Source organism: Garra rufa, chromosome 4, assembly GCF_049309525.1.
Source record: "Garra rufa chromosome 4, GarRuf1.0, whole genome shotgun sequence".
Classification (NCBI taxonomy): Eukaryota; Metazoa; Chordata; class Actinopteri; order Cypriniformes; family Cyprinidae; genus Garra; species Garra rufa.
The window spans coordinates 34,651,949-34,672,295 of NC_133364.1; the positions used below are offsets into that span (position 1 = coordinate 34,651,949).

General features: G+C 36.5%; 1 protein-coding gene across 1 annotated transcript; it reads left to right on the forward strand.

Moving 5' to 3' along the window:
• Positions 1-10,499: 10,499 nt before the first annotated feature.
• Positions 10,500-19,822, forward strand: LOC141333932 (uncharacterized). The gene is made up of 2 exons (XM_073839088.1): positions 10,500-10,723; positions 18,524-19,822. Exons 1-2 carry the CDS (start codon positions 10,555-10,557, stop codon positions 19,585-19,587), a joined length of 1,233 nt encoding a protein of 410 aa, XP_073695189.1. The 5' UTR covers positions 10,500-10,554; the 3' UTR covers positions 19,588-19,822.
• The last annotated feature ends 525 nt before the right edge of the window (positions 19,823-20,347 follow it).

The following is a 20,347-nucleotide window of genomic DNA, read 5'->3' on the forward strand; positions in this document are numbered from 1 at the left end:
GAGTTCGTACTCTCAAATCAAACTTCCAAGTCCGAACTAACGTTACGAAGGACGCAAGTCCGAACTTTGCGTACTTTGTATTGAGAAACGGCTTCAGTTTCTCTCCTTTCTTCTTATCATCACACGATTGATCCATGATATTGAGAGCGAACGGAGACGCACTTCCCTGTTACTGAAGGCTAACGCCTTCACTAACACTAAAGCATTACAACTTTATATTTAATAATATTTTACATAGCTTGTAAAACGCTTCAACTGCTGCAACAATATCCATTAGTTTAAAAAACTTTAAGAGCACAAACCTTTCTTCAGGCGACTCACAGCCATAGACAGATGAGGAGCGCGGCGCAGCTTTATGGCGTCACTCACATCCCCAGAGCAAAATAAAAGTCCCATTGGTGCACTCACTGCTCTCTAGAATCATCTTCTTCTTCTTGTGAGTCATTCAATGAGAATGAATAAAATTGGACTTGGATATTTTCACATTTTTTACCAAAATGTATAATTTGTATGTATATCCCATATCATTAAGGATATATTTAACTATCAGAAAAGGCATTTTCCCATCTCAGGCATTGGTTTTCTTTTATTATGGATTATATTTTACAAGATGTGGTGACTGTAATTCTTCAACCCCGTTATGGACACTTTGGAGTCTCTCTGAATATGATCGTAAAATGCATTTCCAAAGAAAGCAATATGTTTACATTAATCAGATGTCCCCCATACTAATCCAATAATTTTAAATAGAAAAATGACATAAAATCACACCTTTTTACTCTCTTAAATCCTGAAATGTAACTAATAAGTGAAAGCAATCTTATAATTTTTCATCAGAAATTTGGTTAACTAAGAATTGTAATTAAAATCAATGATCGTATGATAGTGCTCGATATTTTAAACACAAATCAGCAAACATTAAATTATTTTTTCAACATTTTAAGAAAATAATATATGAAAATGACGGGGTTGAGACTATTGATGCGCCTGCATCAGTGTGTGTCTGTCTGTATATATATGCATGAATGTGCCTTTTGTTTCATGAATTCATCTTGTGAGTCAGTTCCACACCTCTTTCAACTTCCACATGGCGCTTTGTCTCATTCTGTGGGGGTGGAATGAGTTCAAGGACATCTTCAAACAGGTACCAGAGGATATCGTCCTGATGCGGCCTGAAGAATCGGTTTGACCCGACACGATGCATGCATTTGACCTGGACATGTGTTGTTTGTATGTTTAGAATGATGCCTGGATACAAATCATTGTCATATCTGAGAATACACCATTTACCAATCAGCTCTGGACTTTCCCACTGGATTTCTTTTCTGGATTCCCCCCGCTGGCTGTCTGTGATACAGCCGTTTCTATCTTCTGGGCAAAACAACGGGTGTTGAAGCACTTGCAGTTAAACTGCTTCCGAGTTGTGCACGTGCAGCTTACATCACGAACCCTCAGTTCTCCTGGAGCTACAGTAATGACCTGGTGAATTCTCAGTTTCACACTTGTGTTTGTTTCAGACAAGGCCCTGAATAACTCTTCTGCATCTGGGATGTCATGCCCCTTTGCTACCATCATGTCAGCTGCTCTTTTTAAGGCTCCCCCAACACCATCTGGTGCTCCTTTTCCATGACTAGCCTCGTAAAAGTTCCAAGAACCAGCCTTGAATCCTCTTCTGTCCAGTTCTGTAGTGGAAAGGTAGAAGTTTCCTCGTTGTTTGTATTGAGCACAGGGTCCGTCGCTTAAAAAGTGCAGCACAGACACTTGTGGATGTTGGCCTTGAAGGTAATCTATGATGCTGCCATATTGCTGGAGGGCCTTTATGTCTACTGGGGGAGATGGTGCTAAAGCACACAGACTCTGAGAGTCCACCAACATACAACACACCAGTATGAAGGGTGGCCTGCTGATGTGAAGCCCCAAAGTGGACCGTCTGAACTTGAGAACAGTATTTACAGCTTACAGAGTAGTCAACGTGTATCAAAGCCTCCTCCCCTGACATGTTGTTCTTCAGCTCACGACAGAAGGCATACTAGGTACAGGTATATTAGGTGCAAATTTGGATTTAAGTAGGTATTAATAAATACTGAATAGATTAATAAAGTGTCTAATAGTGCTGCATGTTCCACGTTTACTGACTTGTGTTCATGAGATGGATTGCCTGGGGAAAAAACTGTTCCGGTGTCTGGTCGTCTTGGGGCTCAGTGCTCTGTAGCGCCGACCAGATGGTAACAGTTCAAAGAGCGAGTGTGCTGGATGTGAGGGGTCCAGAGTGATTTTGTCAGCCCTTTTGCTCACTCTGGATAAGTAGAGATCTTGAAAGGTAGGAAGGGTTTGAGTACAGTGGTAACTCCCCATTTCTACCTGTATGGCTGACACTGGTGTTGTTTTGAAAGCTCCGCAATCTCTCTAGAATCACAAACATATAATAGAAATGTTGTATGTAGAATAAAATTTTCGTACCCATATGAGGATGCTTTTCTGAAGTTATTAACATCGTAAATCGATTAATATTATTCAAAAAAATGTATGTACATTCATAACACTTTGTTTTATGTTGATATACCTTGCCATTAAATTAACATTAAACAAGTTCATGCTGCTGTGTAACTGTTACAAATGGGGTGTGATGACAAATTTGATCTATCATTCTTTTGACTATTGTAATCAATCTCTTGTTATTTTGTTTGTTTGTGTATTTATTTATTTATCTCTCTTTTGGAAAGTTACTGAAACACTGTCAGGGATTTTTATTTTTATTTTGCTATGGGGGCAAAACAAAAATATAGCTGTGTCAATTTCTATTAACCACTACAGAAGTGTACTTATAATGAAATATGATTAACATTTACCCAGAGTATTATTACTTTTTTTATTGGCATATAATCTGTGCTAAAATATGATTATAATATAAACAAGTTACATATAAAATTAAGTTTTCAGTTGCTGGAAATGTATTTACAAACGAAAGTCATTAATAACAGATCCACACTGTAAATGAACAAATCTTCTGTAAGGATTGGATGGAAATGATAATATGGTCTGTATTTGACCTTTTTTATTTCAGTGTAATGTTCTTTTATGTAAGCAATTTTGTTTTAGATACATTTTTTTGTTGTGTAAAGGAATATGGTTAATTCATTATAAACAAATATAAACATCTCACTCCCCTGCTGAACAAAAAAACAGCTAATACCAGGCTAGGCTGGTTGGCTGGTCCTACCTGGTTTAAGCTGGTCTCCCAGGCTGGTTTTAGCTGGTGGTTACCCTGCCAGAAAAGTGGCCAAAACCCCTCTTAAACCAGCTGAAACCAGGCTGGTTGACCAGCTAAAACCACCCAACCAGCCTAGCCTGGTTTTAGCTGTTTTTTTTTCACCGGGATCTAATAGGGGTCGGTATTTTTACAGAGTTAGAAAAACAGTAAAGAAAAAGTCTCAACTTATGTAGGAGAGAACAAGTTGTTTTTACACGTTTACGAATAGGACATTCAAATTTAAACCATACTTTACACATTATAGGCAAACAAAACACAGGTTTATGTGATGTTTGTTTGATAGAGGAGACTGTAGAACATGTTTTGAAGGAAAGCATGTGAAAAAGAAAGGAGGATTCTTAAGGAAGGGTTACAGGCAGTAGGTTGCCAGGTGCCCGGGGAGCAGTTGGGGGATCGGTGCCTCGCTCAAGGGACTCACCTCAGTCATGGTACTGAGGGTGGAGAGAGTGCTGTACATTCACTCCCCCACCTACAATCCCTGCCGGACCCGAGACTCAAACCTGCAACCTTTGGGTAACAAGTCTGAGTCTCTAACCATTAGGCCACGGCTGCCCCCAACATATAATACAACAATTAAATTAATTGCTGTGTCCCAATTCGCATACTATCCATCCTAAATAGCAGAGGTGGAAAGTAACAAATTACATTTACTCGCGTTACTGTAATTGAGTAGGTTTTTTGTGCACTTCTACTTTTTAAAGTAACTTTTAAATTTTGTAATATTACTTTTACTTAAGCACGTTTTGATTTAAAGGGATAGTTCACCCAAAAATGAAAATTTGATGTTTATCTGCTTACCCCCAATGCATCCCAGATGTAGGTGACTTTTTTTCCTCAGTAAAACACAAACGAAGATTTTTAATGAAAACCGGTGCAGTCTGCCAGCCTTATCATAGACGTGGATGGGCCAAAAAACCTTTAAAAGTAAACAAAAACAGGCACAGACAAATCCAAATTACACCCTGCGGCTCGTGATGATACATTGATGTCTTAAGACACGAAACGATCGTTTTTGTGAGAAACTGAACAGAATTTATATCATTTTTTACCTTTGATACACAGCCACGTCCATCTGTCATGAGCACGAGTTTGGCATCAGTCACGTCACATGAGCACGCGCTCTAGCGTAGAATACGCAAACGCCGGAAGGGGAAATCAGTGAAAAGTCCCGGATGAGTTTGCGCAAGCAAACATAATCTTTTAGCGTTAAATCGGTTTAAACAACCAGGATACGCACAAGTAATTACCATTTTGTATAGCCGCTATACCCACAATGTCTGTGCACTGTGTAAACAATGAGTGTCGTATACATGCGACAGATCGCTTCCGGCGTTTGCGTATTCTACGCCAGAGCGCGTGCTCATGTGACGTGACTGATGCCAAACTCGTGCTCATGACAGATGGACATGGCTGTGTATCAAAGGTAAAAAATGATATAAATACTGTTCAGTTTCTCACAAAAACCGATCGTTTCGTGTCCTAGGACATCAATGTATCATCACGAGCCGCAGGGTGTAATTTGGATTTGTCTGTTCATGTTTTTGTTTACTTTTAAAGGTTTGGTGCCCATCCACGTCTATGATAAGGCTGGCAGACTGCAACGGTTTTTATTAAAAATCTTCGTTTGTTTTTTTCTGAGGAAACAAAGTCACCTACATCTTGGATGCATTGGGGGTAAGCAGATATAAACATCAAATTTTCATTTTTGGGTGAACTATCCCTTTAAGTATTGTACTTAACTACATTTTAAATATCATCCGTTACTGAGTAAAAATAAATAAATAAAAAATAATACTAAAAAAAATAATAAATAAAAAAATGTGCGTGGAGGGAAGGAGGAGATCACGCACCGGAAACTACTGATTGCTTTGTGAGCGGGAGAACAAATGCAGCGCGCTAACTGAAAGATGGAGACGGACGGTTTTGCAGAGTTACATCTCTCGGCTGCATGCATGAAGCAAACCGTCGCGCTAATGTCAAGGTAATAACAAACTTGCGCGTGCCTAATGTATAACACTCGTGTAAATCAGAGTCGTACATTCTGCACGCATAAGTCCGCTATTGATTCACAAACTATTCGCGTTCTCTGGGCTCTGATCCCTATCGTATTTTTGCATCAAAATATTTGCCTAGTTGTCCAAATTATTGTCCTGTGAGTGTTTTATAGTCACCCATCAAAGAGGAGTAAGGCTCGCTGTTTATGAGCATCAGGCTGCACTGACAGTTCACTGGTCTCTGTCGAACCTTCACATCGATGCGTTTCAACAGATTTAGAATGTATTTGCTGTAGTTTGAATTCGTATGTTTTTTTTTTTTTAATGGAAACAGTAGATATTCAGTCAGTCAAGTTCAAAGGGATAGGTTTAGTGGTCTTTGGGCATCTCCCTGTTGTCCTGTTTGGTAAGGCAGGTTCACTTATTTAAGAAAAAGTACTCTGAAGTTGTAAAGAATGTCTGAAGTAAGGAATTCAGGAGGTTTAAACCTGTATATATAATTTTAAAAAGTTATAATTTAGCAGAGGTTTTCTTTAAAGGTTATACAGTATATTTAAAGTTTGTTTGAATTTTGAGTTTTTTATAACATGCAGCAGAAGAATAATAAGACAAAACAAATGTTTTGGTTAATAAAAAACACTTAAAAATAAATAATTTGGTAAATCTCTTTACTGTGGAAGTAAATAAGTAAATAAATGAATAAGAGGACATGTCTGGCATAGGGGGGCCTTGCAAAATTGAACGGAGATGGAGGGGGGCCCCACAGTAAAAAACGGTTGGGAACCCCTGCTCTACTGAATTCACAGTTTATGCAACATTCAGTGGTTGTGATGTTTAAAGTTTTAATGGGATTATTGCTGTTCAAAAAAAAAAAATACTCAGTAAATTTTACTCAGAGTAAAATTTTAAATGAGTTACTTTTTACTTTTACTTGAGTAGATATTTTGACCAGTACTTTTACTTGTACTTAAGTAAAACTTCATTGAAGTAACAGTAGTTTTACTTGTGTAGCATATTTTATTACGCTTTCCGCCTCTGGTAAATAGTATTCGAAAATAGAATTAGTATGTCCCAAATCGTAGTATGCTTAAAAAAGTATTCCAAAGATTCCCGGATGGTCTACTACTCAACTTCGGAATTCGAAGTGCGGATCAATGCACTCTAACGGCTAATATGGCCCACAACACATTGCGCGGTGAACGAGGATTCGATTAGAACTACAAACACGCATAAAAAGTTTTTTAAAAAACTACAAAGATGGAGGATATGCGCGACCAACGGACAGGTAGAGAAAGGGGTTTGAGACTGATAAATAATCAGTGTGCAACCTGATAAAAACTATTTTTAAATGTTCATATTTATATTTACGCATTATATTTCATGTGCAGCAACATTATGAACTTTTATAATAATAAGTTTGGTCATTAACGTTTAAATGCATATTTATGCAAACACGAGCGGAGTTCTCGGCATGAGCGATTCATGAAAGAACATGCCTCTTCATTTCTCTCTAATACGGAAGGAAATTAAAGTAAACGAAATGTAGATAATGTTAACCGTGATGATTGACAGGACAGTTTAAACAGTGACAGGATTCAGGTAACTAAGCAACAGAGCGTCCGTTAAAGAAGCCGCCCGTTATGACGAAGTAGTATGTCCCAAACACTGATCTATAATAAAGACAAAATCATTATATAGATCAGTGGTCCCAAAGCTTGCCTACTATTCTGCTGCATACTCAAAAGTATGTACTTTTTCTTCACAAAAAGATAGGCATAGTATAAGTAGGCGAATTGGGACGCAGCAAGAGACTGCATTTATTTGTTTCCTTGAGACATTCCATGTCTTTGGTCTGTGGATGAAACATTTGGTCTAATATTGATATTTGGGCAGAAAGAAAAATTCAACAACAGCTGGAGGGTGCAAAGACAAACGAAAAAAAAAAAAGTTTTTAAAATTATAGCGCAGTGTCTTGCAGAGAAGGGCATTAATTAATATTTAACAATTGATATTTTAATTTAAAACACCTTTATAGATGCAGGTTGCAAGGATGACGACTGTGAGGGACACAGAAGTCCCCATCTTGGATCTGGGGGTCAAAAGCCGCTCCAGAATCCCTGAGGTGTCCTTGTGGCGGGACCAGGCCCTGACCAAGCTGTCACCTCCAAGCAAATGCCAAGGCCTCAAAGTTTAATTCAACCATCTACACAACTGTGGAGGTATGCAACAAACATAGTGGCCCTCTGTCCTGAAGCATAATCAAATATGCCTGTCTTCAATCTTCAGGAAATCCAGAAGACTCTGGCAAGATTGCTCAGTTGTGTTTGATTGTCATTTTTACTGCATATAAAAATTGTTTCTCCTAAATTATCATGTGGTAACCATTTCATAAAATCAATAAAACGCCCAAGGCTGCATTGTGCCTAGCACCAACCTTCAGCCATGACAATATTCACAATATAGCACAGCCCTTCATAGATTAATGTGTAAACATAACTGTTATAACAACAAAAAGCAAAATCATTAAAGATTCATTATCACTAAATTTGTTTTTATTTATTTATTTTTTAACCTTTATTTATTTATTTTTTTTCAATTTCCAAGATTTTGGAGCAAGGACCAGTGGTGGAGGACATCGTAGTCATCAGCTTGTCTGAAGCCAATGGTGAGGTGTCCTTACGCGCTGAGGACTTTAGAGTACACCGCATACCCCGAGCTCCTTGAAGGAAGTCCAGAAGAGCTCCTGTGCCAGCTTCCACTTCCTCTGGAAGTTGTTCACAACCACAGGAAAATTAAAAAAATAAATTATGTTGATGAACTGTAAATTCCCAGTTGTGTGAAATAGTTTTTTTTTTTTTTTTTAATTCTGTTACTGTTTGCGGTTCCATTTTGTTATATACGTGTTATTTAATTGTTTTGCACACACACACACACACATTTAAATAATTGTTCTTTATGTAGTTTAATTATAGATTTTTTTAATGTAATGTTACTATTCTTTACAATTTCTCTTATAGTTACTCAGTTATTTCTTCAGTTTTATAAATGTATTTCACATACATTCCCTCTGTTCCTCCCAAAATTTTTTATTTATTTTTATTTTTTATTGTTTTGTTACTTATTATTTAATAGTAATAAAGAATATACAGTACAGACCAAAAGTTTGGACACACCTTCTCATTCAAATTCAAACGTTTGGTCTGTACTGTAGATATGAATTCAACTGAAAAAAACTTGTGAAAAAATATCTTTCAGGTGGTCAAATAGCAAATATCAAATAGTGGAGCTCTGCAGCCATCTACTGGTAAAAGTTTTTTTAACTTTTAAAACTGGATTTTCCAAAAGATGGGCAAAAATCTTACACTAAACCATGTGAAATTATCCATGTTATCCCCATGAAAGTTAGAAATGTGGGTCTTTTATAAAGTGAGTTTGACATAAAAAAGCAGTTTTTGTGTAAAAACCTATTTAAAAAATATTTATTTATTAATTTATAGATATTTAAAAAATATCACTAACCCACTGAAAACTGCACAAATGTAGAGTAAAAACTTTAATAAACAGAAAAATATACACTACAGACCAAAAGTTTGAACACACCTTCTCATTCATTTGCAAAATCTGATTTCTATATGGAACATTTATATATTCTACTCTTGTACCATATTCTATTAAATGTACCATTATTCTTTTAAAGCATAACTGACCAACATCTTCAGCGTTTATGTTCGCAAATTTACGGAAACTTTGTTTTTCAAGGCACTTTGAGACTCTTCTTACACAAAAAGTAACACTGACAAAATCTGGTTTCTTGATGATTTGAAATCTTACAGTAATTCCGTAATAAATTACATAACATTAACTAATGTAGAATGTATTATAACAGTAGTCCAGCTTCCCGCCGTCTAATGGGTCCACATCAGCATCCCACCATAACTTCAAAAGGCTGAAACGTCAAGGCCTACAAAATTTCAAATGCATCTGCTTACATAAGCGATTGCTCATTTCATCGCCTGTGTTTTTGCTCAGGACATTCTGGAATCACGAGATGCAATAATTAGCATATAACAGTGAAAATGTGGGAACCCAGAAAATTCTGGGTAAAGCATTGTCTCATAAATAACTGAATATTCTGTGTTTGGCAGGGAAAGAGTACAGATATAGAATTTGTCAAAATATAGTACAATTTTTTTGTGTTTACATTACATAATATCTGAAAATACAGTCAAAAATGACTGCTTTCCCATTTTAATAATAAAAGTATAAGTAATAATAAAAAGCTGTAACAATGAGAATTAGGTCCCGAGGAGTGTACTTTTTGTATAGAAGAAATTGTAAGAGGAATGTGGTTCTGATTTTAACAGTTTTCCACAAAATAAAGGTTTTTATTGATTACTTTGTCAAGTCAACCCACAGCTAATATTTCTTTTAGATTTTGAGTTTTTAGATTATTCTGTAACTTAAATCTCCACTGTGTATGCGTGTTTACTTTAGTTGGAGGTGATTTATTTATTTATTTATTTATTTTGTCTTCAGACGCATCAGCGCGTGAACAGGACTTTTATTTTCAGCTGGTGATGTGACGTTATAGATCTGCGCCGCTCTCCTGCGTATGTTTGAGCTGAAGAAAGGTTTGTGGTTTAAATCATTTAAAGTGTTTAAATTGATACAGTACAGCCAGTCTACTTTATAGTTTTTACAAACTTTGTAAAGGCAGTTGATTATTCGGTTACACGAGTAACAGAAGAGGTGCGTCTCATTTCGGTCCGTATTTAGTGAATCAGATGATAAACACGGATTTATTCAGTGATGGAGAAACGAATCTTTTCAAAACTCCAGTTCAACTGAATCAAACGATTCACAAATGATTCACTTTTAAATCACCGCATTCTGTCGACATCTGCTGCTCAAAACACTGGAAATACAACGACAACAACAAACACAAACAAGTCTGAGTAACTTTGACAAACAATAGCAGTTCTCTGTTTATATGTATTATATTAAATTCACTATAATCATTAAATGCTTAATCTTAATTAAAACTGGATGGTAACTGTGTGTAATTTATTTTATTTCATTCAGTTGTTATTTATTGGTAAAACTTCAGTGTTTTGGCAATAAACAGGCCATTAACTTTAGGAAGCTGGTTGAGATTTACAGTTTGAGATTTAGTTTGCATTTATTTTCTTTCTGTTAATTGTTTGCATCTTAAACAGGATAAAAGTGTTCAAACACACAGAAAAACTCCTGGTGGAGAAACTGAGATCCACGTGACACACTATTATAAAGATGGAGTTTATTAAAGAAGAGAGTGAAGACATGAAGATTGAAGAAGCATTCATCAAACATGAAGATACTGAGGAACAAACAAAGATGGAGTTTATTAAAGAGGAGAGTGAAGACATGAAGATTGAAGAAACATTCAGAGGCAAACATGAAGATACTGAGGAACAAACAGGTTGGTTTTCATTCTCAGAACTGAAATGAATTTAATGGATAATGTCATACAAGTGTAGAAATGTTGAGATCACATGACAAACACTAACACTGCCTTCAAGTGCAGCCGAGAATATCCTGCTTTTACACTACATTTGTTATTATGAGATCATGCATTTAAGTTGTAACAATGAAATGGAATTAGCCTAAACAAAAAAATATATATATATGTTTTTGTAACATTAAACCTAATATCTGCTAATTATGCAAAAGCCAAACCCTTGAAAAGTAATGATCACATTTGGCTTCTGCATGCCGTCTACATTTGGTCATTTGAAGTATTTGGTAAGCAAATAAAACAGCTAGTGGACACTTAAGCTACATCTTAATTAATCTGTATACAACTGAAAATAGCGTTTTTGTTTTAAAATGTTCTCTATTCACACTAGTGTTTTCAAGCATTTTCCAAAGGTTTCTCATCCACACTGAAATGTCAGAAAGTGTTAAATTCACCTTACTGCGCATGCTTAAAACCTCATAAAAGCTCACTGAGACTATCCAGATGGAACGGATGATACTTTTTCACACAATGCTTCTAGTAAGATAGTTTAATTTACCGAAATAACTTTTTCTGTTGCTGTTGTTTTTAGAACAAGACAGTGTAGGACATGCAGAATAATTAAAATAATATCAATATAATCAAGTAAATAAAGAGAAGCAGCATCAGTGTGTAGCAATAGGTCACAGTTATAAAGAAGCTACTGCATTTTACCATGAGAACAGTATAAACCAGTGGTTCTCAAACTGATGGAGGGGTACGTGAACAAAATGCTGAACTTTGTTAAAGTAACAAAAACTAGTAAAGTATTTCTGACAAGCAAAATGCTACTTTTAGTATAAAAACAGTTAAATGTGAGAAAACGGTCAAATGACATCGTTAACTTTTTTTTGCGGTCCAAACTGACTGCATCCACGAGTCCTTGTTTTGAAAGTCACAAGGCCGTGTTCACACTTGGCGTCTTTTTTTTTTTTTTAACTGCCAGCATCTGTTTTACATTATAACCCTATGGAGTAAACCATCTTTTCAAAAAAGCCCTGAGCGCTTTTTTAAACGCCACCGTCGGCGTCTTTTTCTGCAGCTCAGAGCGTCTTTTCAAGTTGAAAAAAGTTTCTGAAGAAAACGCCCTACGTCAAGCGCTTTTTTGACAGCTGACCAATGACAAGCGAGTAGCAAGACCTGTCGTTTCCATAACAACAAGAAAAAATGGGAAAATGGGACTTTTATTTTATTGTTGTGAACCAAATTCGCCTCCCCGTTGACTTCAAAAACCGACGTGCAGAGCTGATAGCTTCTAGAGCCGCACATCGACATCTACAGTAGTGCCGTTGCGCTTCATGCGTCCCTTTTTTTAAGTCCCGGCTCGCAGCCCTTTCCCGATCCCATCCCCTGCTCTCTCTCTCCCACTTTGCTTTCTGTCTAAATACTGTCCTATCAAATGAAAGGCGAAAATGTCAAAAAAGAAAAGAGCCAGCTTCCTCTTTTATTGATATTTCTGCACCACACATAGGCTACTGTTGCAGCTGTTGTTATAGCAACTAAAATACGTCCTCTGCTGCAACGCTTCCAGATTTTTTTGTAACTAAAAAAGCATGCCAGTCAACTTTTACTGTCAAAAAAGACGCCAAGTGTGAACACGGCCTAAGTCTCGAGTCATTGCATTCAAGTCTTGAGTCAAGTCCCAAGTCAAGACGAGCAAGTCCGAGTCGCAAGTCTTCAACGTTGAGCTTTAAGTCCTAAACAAGTCATTAATGCTGTTTGCCCAAATTAGTGTATAGAACTATAGTAGGCATAATTATAAAAGAGCAATTCCAGCGTTACGGACGTGACATTCAAAGTCAAAACCTGAAATGTAAATTCTCATTAATTTTATTCTTTACCAAAATATTGAGCCATCTCTTTATATATTTCAAAACCCTTTAAAATTGAGTGCAGACATCAGAAAAGTTCCAGTCTAAAACACTGTTTTATATTTTAAATGAGGGAAATACACACACGTTATGGACATGACAAAAAAAAAATATATATTTTGTAGAATTTCTGCGAATTACAGTGCACAAACCAGAAGTAACAACGTCTGCCGAATCGACAAGAGCTGGCTGTTTGCAAAACCTAAAGTATCAATTTTGTTTAAATTTTCACTTTTTTATGCTTCAGAGGAAAAATCAGCTTACGGACGTGACCATTCTGAAAGCGTAATTTATCTGTCCATGAATATGCTTATAAAATGCTTTAAAAACTTTAACAGATATGTGACCCTGGACCACAAAACCAGTCTTAAGTCGCTGGGGTATATTTGTAGCAATAGCCAAAAATACATTGCATGGGTCAAAATTTTTGATTTTTCTTTTATGCCAAAAATCATTAGGAAATTAAGTAAAGATCATATTCCATGAAGATTTTTTGTAAAATTCCTACTGTAAATATATCAAAATGTAATTTTTGATTTGTAAAATGCATTGTTAAGAACCTAATTTGGACAACTTTAAAGGTGATTTTCTCAGCATTTAGATTTCTTGCACCCTCAGATTCCTGATATTTAAATAGATGTATCTCGGTCAAATATTGTTGTATCCTAACAAACTATGCATCAATAGAAAGCTTATTTATTGAGCTTTCATATGATGTATAAATCTCAGTTATGTAAAATTTTACCTTATGACTGGTTTTGTGGTCCAGGGTCACATATGTCTAGTAGTAGCTACACTGAAAAAAAAAAAAAACCTGTAAAAAAACGGTAATTTTCTGGCAGCAGGGGCGCCAGAAAATGTCTGTTAAAAAACGGAAAAATACTGTCAGGAAAAAAACAGTAAAAAAAATTGTAATTTCTTATCCTATAATAACGGTTTATTACTGTTATTCTACATGCATTTCACTTAAATGTACAGGTAAATACCGTAGTTTCTGAATTTTTTGACTTATATGTACCAACATTTTGAAGTACTGAAATCTGTTTTGTACCTTTGTAATACACTGATAACCATCAAAAGCAGGTGGTGACGACAACATCACATGATGAACCAAAGCCCATCACAAGGAGGTTTTAAATAATAAGATATATAGAAGGTGCACAGTGTCATTCACACAAACAGTAAACACCATCATGGTAACACATAAAACTGAAATAATGCAAAAAAAACATTAATTTAACAACATTGGATGTAACTTAAAACCCTAATGTACAAAACTGCCAAGAAAAATCTAAGAAAAAGTTATTTCAGCAAAAAAACATTCAATTAAAAAAATTAAACACGGAATTCTGGGAAAGCCAATTTACGGTTATTCACTTTTCACTTCAAAAAATGGTAAAGTACCGTAAAATTACATGCAATGTCCGACACAGTTTTTCACCGTATATAGAAGGGGAACTTACCCTTAACCATTTCACAGGTTTTTACTGTAGCATTTTTTAATTTTTTTACCATAAAATTCACAGTAATTTTTTACAATGTAATAGTAACTAATAATCATTCGTTTAAGCCATTATTTAACTAAATAATGTATAGAAAAATTAGCCATTTTAATTATGTTTTCTTGTCAGCTGCAAGATGAAATTCACAATGCTGACTCTCATCTCCACAGGCCTAGACTGGATGTGTTTATATAGAGAAATAAAGCCTTCCTTCAAATTTTTATTTAAGCATGTTGATGCAGTAAAATGCAGGCCTAAATGAACAACTTAAACAGGGTTTTGTTCTTTTTGTAAAAACTTTATTTTTTTCATGGTATGGTTGACATTGGCGTGGAATTGCCCAATAACAGTTCAGTACATGGACATGGCATACCATGAGTCTCAAACACCACCATTTCTTCCCTCTTATACAAATCTGGTTTTTGCCAAAGACCACCAAAAAATAGGTCAATTCCAACATAGCACAGACTGTTATGCAATAGTCCTGATCGCCCAATCATCGGTAACGTCAGCACATCAGTAAAATAAGGCGAGTCACTGAAGGGACACGGTTAGCATAATGCTAGCGGTAGTCTGTTACATTGCAGTACATGGGATTTCACTTACCACATAAACAGAGATTTGACTGCACTGATGATGGCGAATGATTTACAGATCCTGAGCATCACTAAAGCATCTAAACTTGTTTGGTTAAGTCCTTGTGTCGCTGCAGTATAACGTTTCACAGAGCACATGCGATCACAATAGTGAGAGTAAAATGATTGTGCATTCAAAACAGCGGATTCAACAAACCACATTAAAATCGGCTAGAGCTCCATAATTAAATATATATTTTCTATGTGCTATGAGCTAGCTATTGAGATGAGCAGCTCTGTGAAACAGCCAATCAGAGCAGAGCTCCTCATTAATATTCATGAACCTTCCAAATAAGGCAATAACAGACCATTTCATTCTAGGGGCAAATCCTAGGGTTGCAAATGGAGCTGTAAAACCATTTCTGGGAAATTTTTACCCTTTCCTATGCCATATACCTTCTATGTAGATATCAGAGAACAATTTAAAATATTGTATCAATGCATTCTGTGGCACCTTTAATGTTCACTGCTAGGACTGAGTAATGCTTTTTTTTAATATGAAATAGCTATGTAAATAAAAGTTGTGTGCATGTGGTCTTGCTCTGATATAATGATGACATATGTGAAATAAAGTCTGGCAACAGCTGTCGCTTTTACTCGATTGGTGCCTTAAAGCAGCACTAAGTAGTTTTTTTACCTTAAAATAATTTTTCCGAACTCGTGTCAGTGGTTCATCAACTCATAACAGGGTGAAACGGCACTTTCGTATTCGCTTTGCGACCCTCTATCGGCCATAACAGCACTATGTAAGTTTGGGTCGTCGGGTCGCGGTTTTGTAGTTCAAATGAGACTACAAATGCGACTTGCTTTACGCCAAAAATAAATAGCAAACAATGTCATTATTATGATTTATTTCGTTTTCATACTTCCATAAAGTCATGTAACATACTCTACCTTGTCACTGGACATCGTTATTTCCAAAGCCGGTCCTGGATAGCCTCCAAACAAATAACGTGCATGTGACGCGACTGTAGGCTAAATTATTTACGACGGTGTAAATGAACAATTCAGCTTCCAACCTGTAGAGGGAGCGTAGAGGGAAAAGTTCCTTAGTGTTGCTTTAATAATTTACTGGATGTTAGTTCTCAAGAATTTATTAGTTGGTAAGTCACAGAAAAAATGGTCCAGGTGGTCCTTGATGTAGGCCTAATTAGGCCTAAATATGTAGAGCGGGTGGAGCATGAGGACTAGGGATGCACCGATCCCACTTTTTCAGTCCCGATACCGATACCCAGGGGCGCCGCTAAGGGGGGAAGTTAGGACAATTCTAAGGGCTCACGCACTTTAGGGGCCCCCAGAGGTCTGCTTTGGTGTGGTAGGGGGGGCCAACCTCATATTTTGTCATAGGGCCCAAAATTGTGAGCGGCGCCCCTGCCGATACCGATGCCTGGGCTTTGTATATCTGTTGATACCCGATACCGATCCGATACCATTGTTGAATTAATAATAAACTGCATACCTTCCACCATGTAGAAGAAACTAAAGGCACCAAACTTTCCTAACTAAACATTACTGTCCTAACCAAGACACAACAGATGTAATGTATTGAATACTTATTTATTTGTTATTTAAAGAACAATTGTGCATTCAAATCAAAAATAGAATGTAATCAAACTTCTTAAAACAAATTTAAATAAATAAAATGTAGTAGTAGAAACAAAAGTGTATTGGTCAAACACACAATAGTAATCAAACAAGTTACCAGACATTATAAACATATTACTTATGCTATATATTACTATATTGCTTATGCTCCAACTGTTCCAGCATGTGACACACGTGCTGCTAATGAATGACGTAGGATCTGCGGTCGTAATAAAGAGAAAAGAAGAAAAACACACTATAACAAGCATAAAATACAGTGTTTCTACTATTTATTCTGCTGTGGCGGTGTTTAGTGTCCTGCCAACAGCAGAGTTCCGCGTTCAGATGCACGCAGTAAGCTTAAACTGGCCGCAAAGCCCCAGCTAAAGCAATTACCATGAATGTGCCGGGGGAAAAGTAAGGAGATATTTAAATCATTTATTAATAAACTAATATTTTCTGAGTCAGTGTCGCAAAGATGAAGTTGACGATCCTAAATCGCCATCTGCTCACTGGACGCGCTTTTAAAGCATAATGTATCTTTATAGATTAGGCCTATAGCTAATGAAAGAGTTTAGTCTTTGATTTCGATTTGTTTTATACTAGTGAAGTAATAATTTAGTAAATTCATTACTCTTACATTTATGAGCAAAAATGAAGTTTCACATAGCGCTGACGTCACCATGTCCTGCAAAGCTTTCACTCTCGCACAAACGATTGGATATGCACCTATTAGCACACATTTATCTAGGTTAAACGATTAAATTAATATTGTGATATGCTTTAAGTTTTTTTTTAATATCTAAGGATTTTAATTTAAATCGTCTGCCGCTGGCCGCTTGCGGTCGTTACTTTAAAAAACTAAAACTTGACTGAAAACTTTGACTTCACAAACAAAACCGGTTCCAAATATATTTCTAAATTAACTTTATAAACTAAAGAAACGAAAATAAATGTAATTACTTTGCTATTAAAAACAGCAGCTGTGCAATGGGGAGGAGAAAGAGAACTCGGCCAGTAATTCTGATCAGCTGTCGAGATTGGTAGGATTTTTTGCAACGAGTGTTTGTTTAATAGCCTATTTAACACTTATTTAGGCTATTTTCTTATTTAAATGTATTATTTCGTTGATTTATTTTAGCGTTTTGTAGGCTGCTTGTTCACCGACGGAAGTGCTCAAATAAACACGAACGTTTGTGAATAATGTTTGAGCCTCATTTATTTATATATAAAACACCGCACCACCGGCGGAGGTAAAAATCTGCCACCATCACAGCCCTACTTTACAATTCCTACCCTCCATAAATACGTGCACTACATGTTGTATTTAAATCTAAATTTAACATTCAACAATGAATGTTTTTGCGAGTATTAATTGTCTCAATTAATGACTGTGTTCCAGTCTGACACGCTCATTCAGTAAAGATTTAAACTTAACACAGACTGCCAGAATGTATTTTTAGGCATAAATGGAAATGCTTGTGTGAATTTGTGACATTTACAGATAAGGATATGACCGTAAACTGAAAGTTTTCGTGCTGAGGATGTCAAAGCGCCTCACAGGGCAAGCCACTACACTATAAGATTCCAGTTTAAAATAAGGAATTCACATGTTTTTGGGATCACCTAACTCACCTGCAGCATCTTAGTCTGTTTCCTTCACTATTTGTAGATGCATTTTGTCAACAGAAATGCGTCATTCTGTGCTGTAATTTGACATGATTCTCTGAAGCTATAAGTGCACTGTGGGCGGACAGATTAATCGATAATAAGAATCGTTGTCAACGAATTTCATTATCGATAATAATTGATTTTATCCATTAGTTGTTGCAGCCCTAATATTTAGTCACTGGTTACGACCGAGGAAGAGAAAAAAAAAGAGGAAAAAAACGTTAGAAAAAAAAAATTATCCGATCCCCGATCCAGCTATTTTTTCAATATCGGGCCGATATCCGATCCTAATATCTGATCGGTGCGCCCCTAATGAGGACTAGAATTGAGAACCACTGGCTTAGGGCAGATAGGATGTAGTTGTATGTTAGTTTTTACATTTTACATGTTTGGATGTTTTGATGTCTGTTGTTTTGTGCCATTAAACAATGGCTAACTTGTACTTATCTTTTTTCACCTTAGATCTGATGGCACTGAAAGAGGAGAGTAAAGTACTGAATGAAATGGAAGAGAAAGATCATGATTTCATAAATGGAGAAAAATCTTTTAGTTGCTCACAGACTGAAGCAAATTCCTTAAGAGAAATATACCAAAAGACGGGAAGAAGTTATCTCACCTGCCAACAGTGTGGAAAGTGTTTCAATCAAGCACAAAGTATTAAAAGACACATGAGAGTTCACACAGGAGAGAAACCTTATGGCTGCCAACAGTGTGGAAAGCATTTCAGTCTTAGAGCAAGTCTTAAAAGACATGTTAGAATTCACACTGGAGAGAAGCCCTACACATGCCCTCAGTGCGGGAAGAGGTTTAATCATAAAAGACACTTTGAAGACCACTTACGAATTCACACAGGAGAGAAGCCTTTCACCTGCAAACTGTGTGGGAAGAGCTTCTCACAAAAAGGAAACCTTGATAAACACATGAGTGTTCACACTGGAGAGAAGCCTTACACCTGCCAACAGTGTGGAAGAGGTTTTAACCGGAAAGAAAAGCTTCATTGCCACATGTCAATTCACACTGGAATCAACCTTTTCACCTGCCAACAGTGTGGAGTAAGTTACACTCAAAAAGAAAGCTTTAACAGACACATGAGAATTCACAATGGAGACCAGTCTTACTCGTGTGATCAGTGTGGAATGAGTTTTGATCAACGTGAAAACCTTGAAGTCCACAAGAGAACTCATGTGAGAGAGAAACCCTACACATGCTCTGAGTGTGGAAAGAGTTATTGTCGAAAACAACAATTTAAAGACCACATGAGATTTCACTCTGGAGAGCAACCCTACACATGCCCTCAGTGCGGAAAGAGGTTTAATCATAAACGACACTTAGAAAAGCACAAAAGAGTTCACACTGGAGAGAAGCCTTTCACCTGCCAGCAATGTGGAAGAAGTTTCAACCAAAAAGGAACTCTTAACAGACACATGAGAGTTCACTCTGGAGAAAAGTCATTTATATGTGGTCACTGCGGAAAGAGTTTCAGAAATAAAGCAACACTTAAACACCACATGAGATTTCACACATGAGAGATCTGTATTTTTATGTTATCAATGTGATGTGAGTCATGTAATAACATCAGAGAGAAGTCTTTGCTGTGCCGTCACTGTGGAAAGACTAACAGAAAACTAGACAATCGTGATATTCAGAGAAGCACCCTTGATATAATTCAAAATACCTGAGCTGTGAATTTGGGCTTTGTTTACACCAGGGTTTAAAATGTGTTTTGCTTGATCAGATCACAAATAAACTGTCTTTGTATCACAGTGTCTTTTGTCCAACTTCGACTACTTTGCCCATTTTGTCAAGGGGAGGGTAAATATGCATGTGATTTTTCAGATCTTCCGATCATATAAACATGAGCAAGTTTAGGGAAAACGACCAAAGAGGGAAAAGAGATAAAGAAGAAAACTTAGTAAGCAGTGCTGGTGATGGTGAAAAGGAATCAATAAATTGAGATGTGGAGGAATGAAAAATTGTAGTGCGATTTCAAGAGGGGTACGGAGTAAAATGTGCAATTGCATTAACATACGAGTTGAAACAAGCGGACAAGGTAGAGTGTGAAAAAGTACTTGAAGATGGAGGGTTCCTTGTTTTGAAGATGGAGGATCCCTTGTTTTTCTTTAATGCCACTGTTTTCACAACCAAAATTTGTGAATGTATCCAGTGACAGTACTTGTGTCCTCTATTTTGTTTCTTGGCCTCAAATGTCATGATGACTGTTCTTTCAGTTTGCAGTTGTGCCAAACTCTGCCTTCTCAACACTTGTATACCCCACCAGCATTACAC

What these genes read in the sequence shown, in the direction of transcription:
- LOC141333932 (XM_073839088.1), top strand. Translation starts at nt 10,555, where the DNA reads ATGGAGTTTATTAAAGAAGAGAGTGAAGACATGAAGATTGAAGAAGCA. An exon ending in AGATACTGAGGAACAAACAG is followed by an intron (nt 10,724 to 18,523) that starts GTTGGTTTTCAT and finishes TTTTCACCTTAG; the next exon opens with ATCTGATGGCACTGAAAGAG.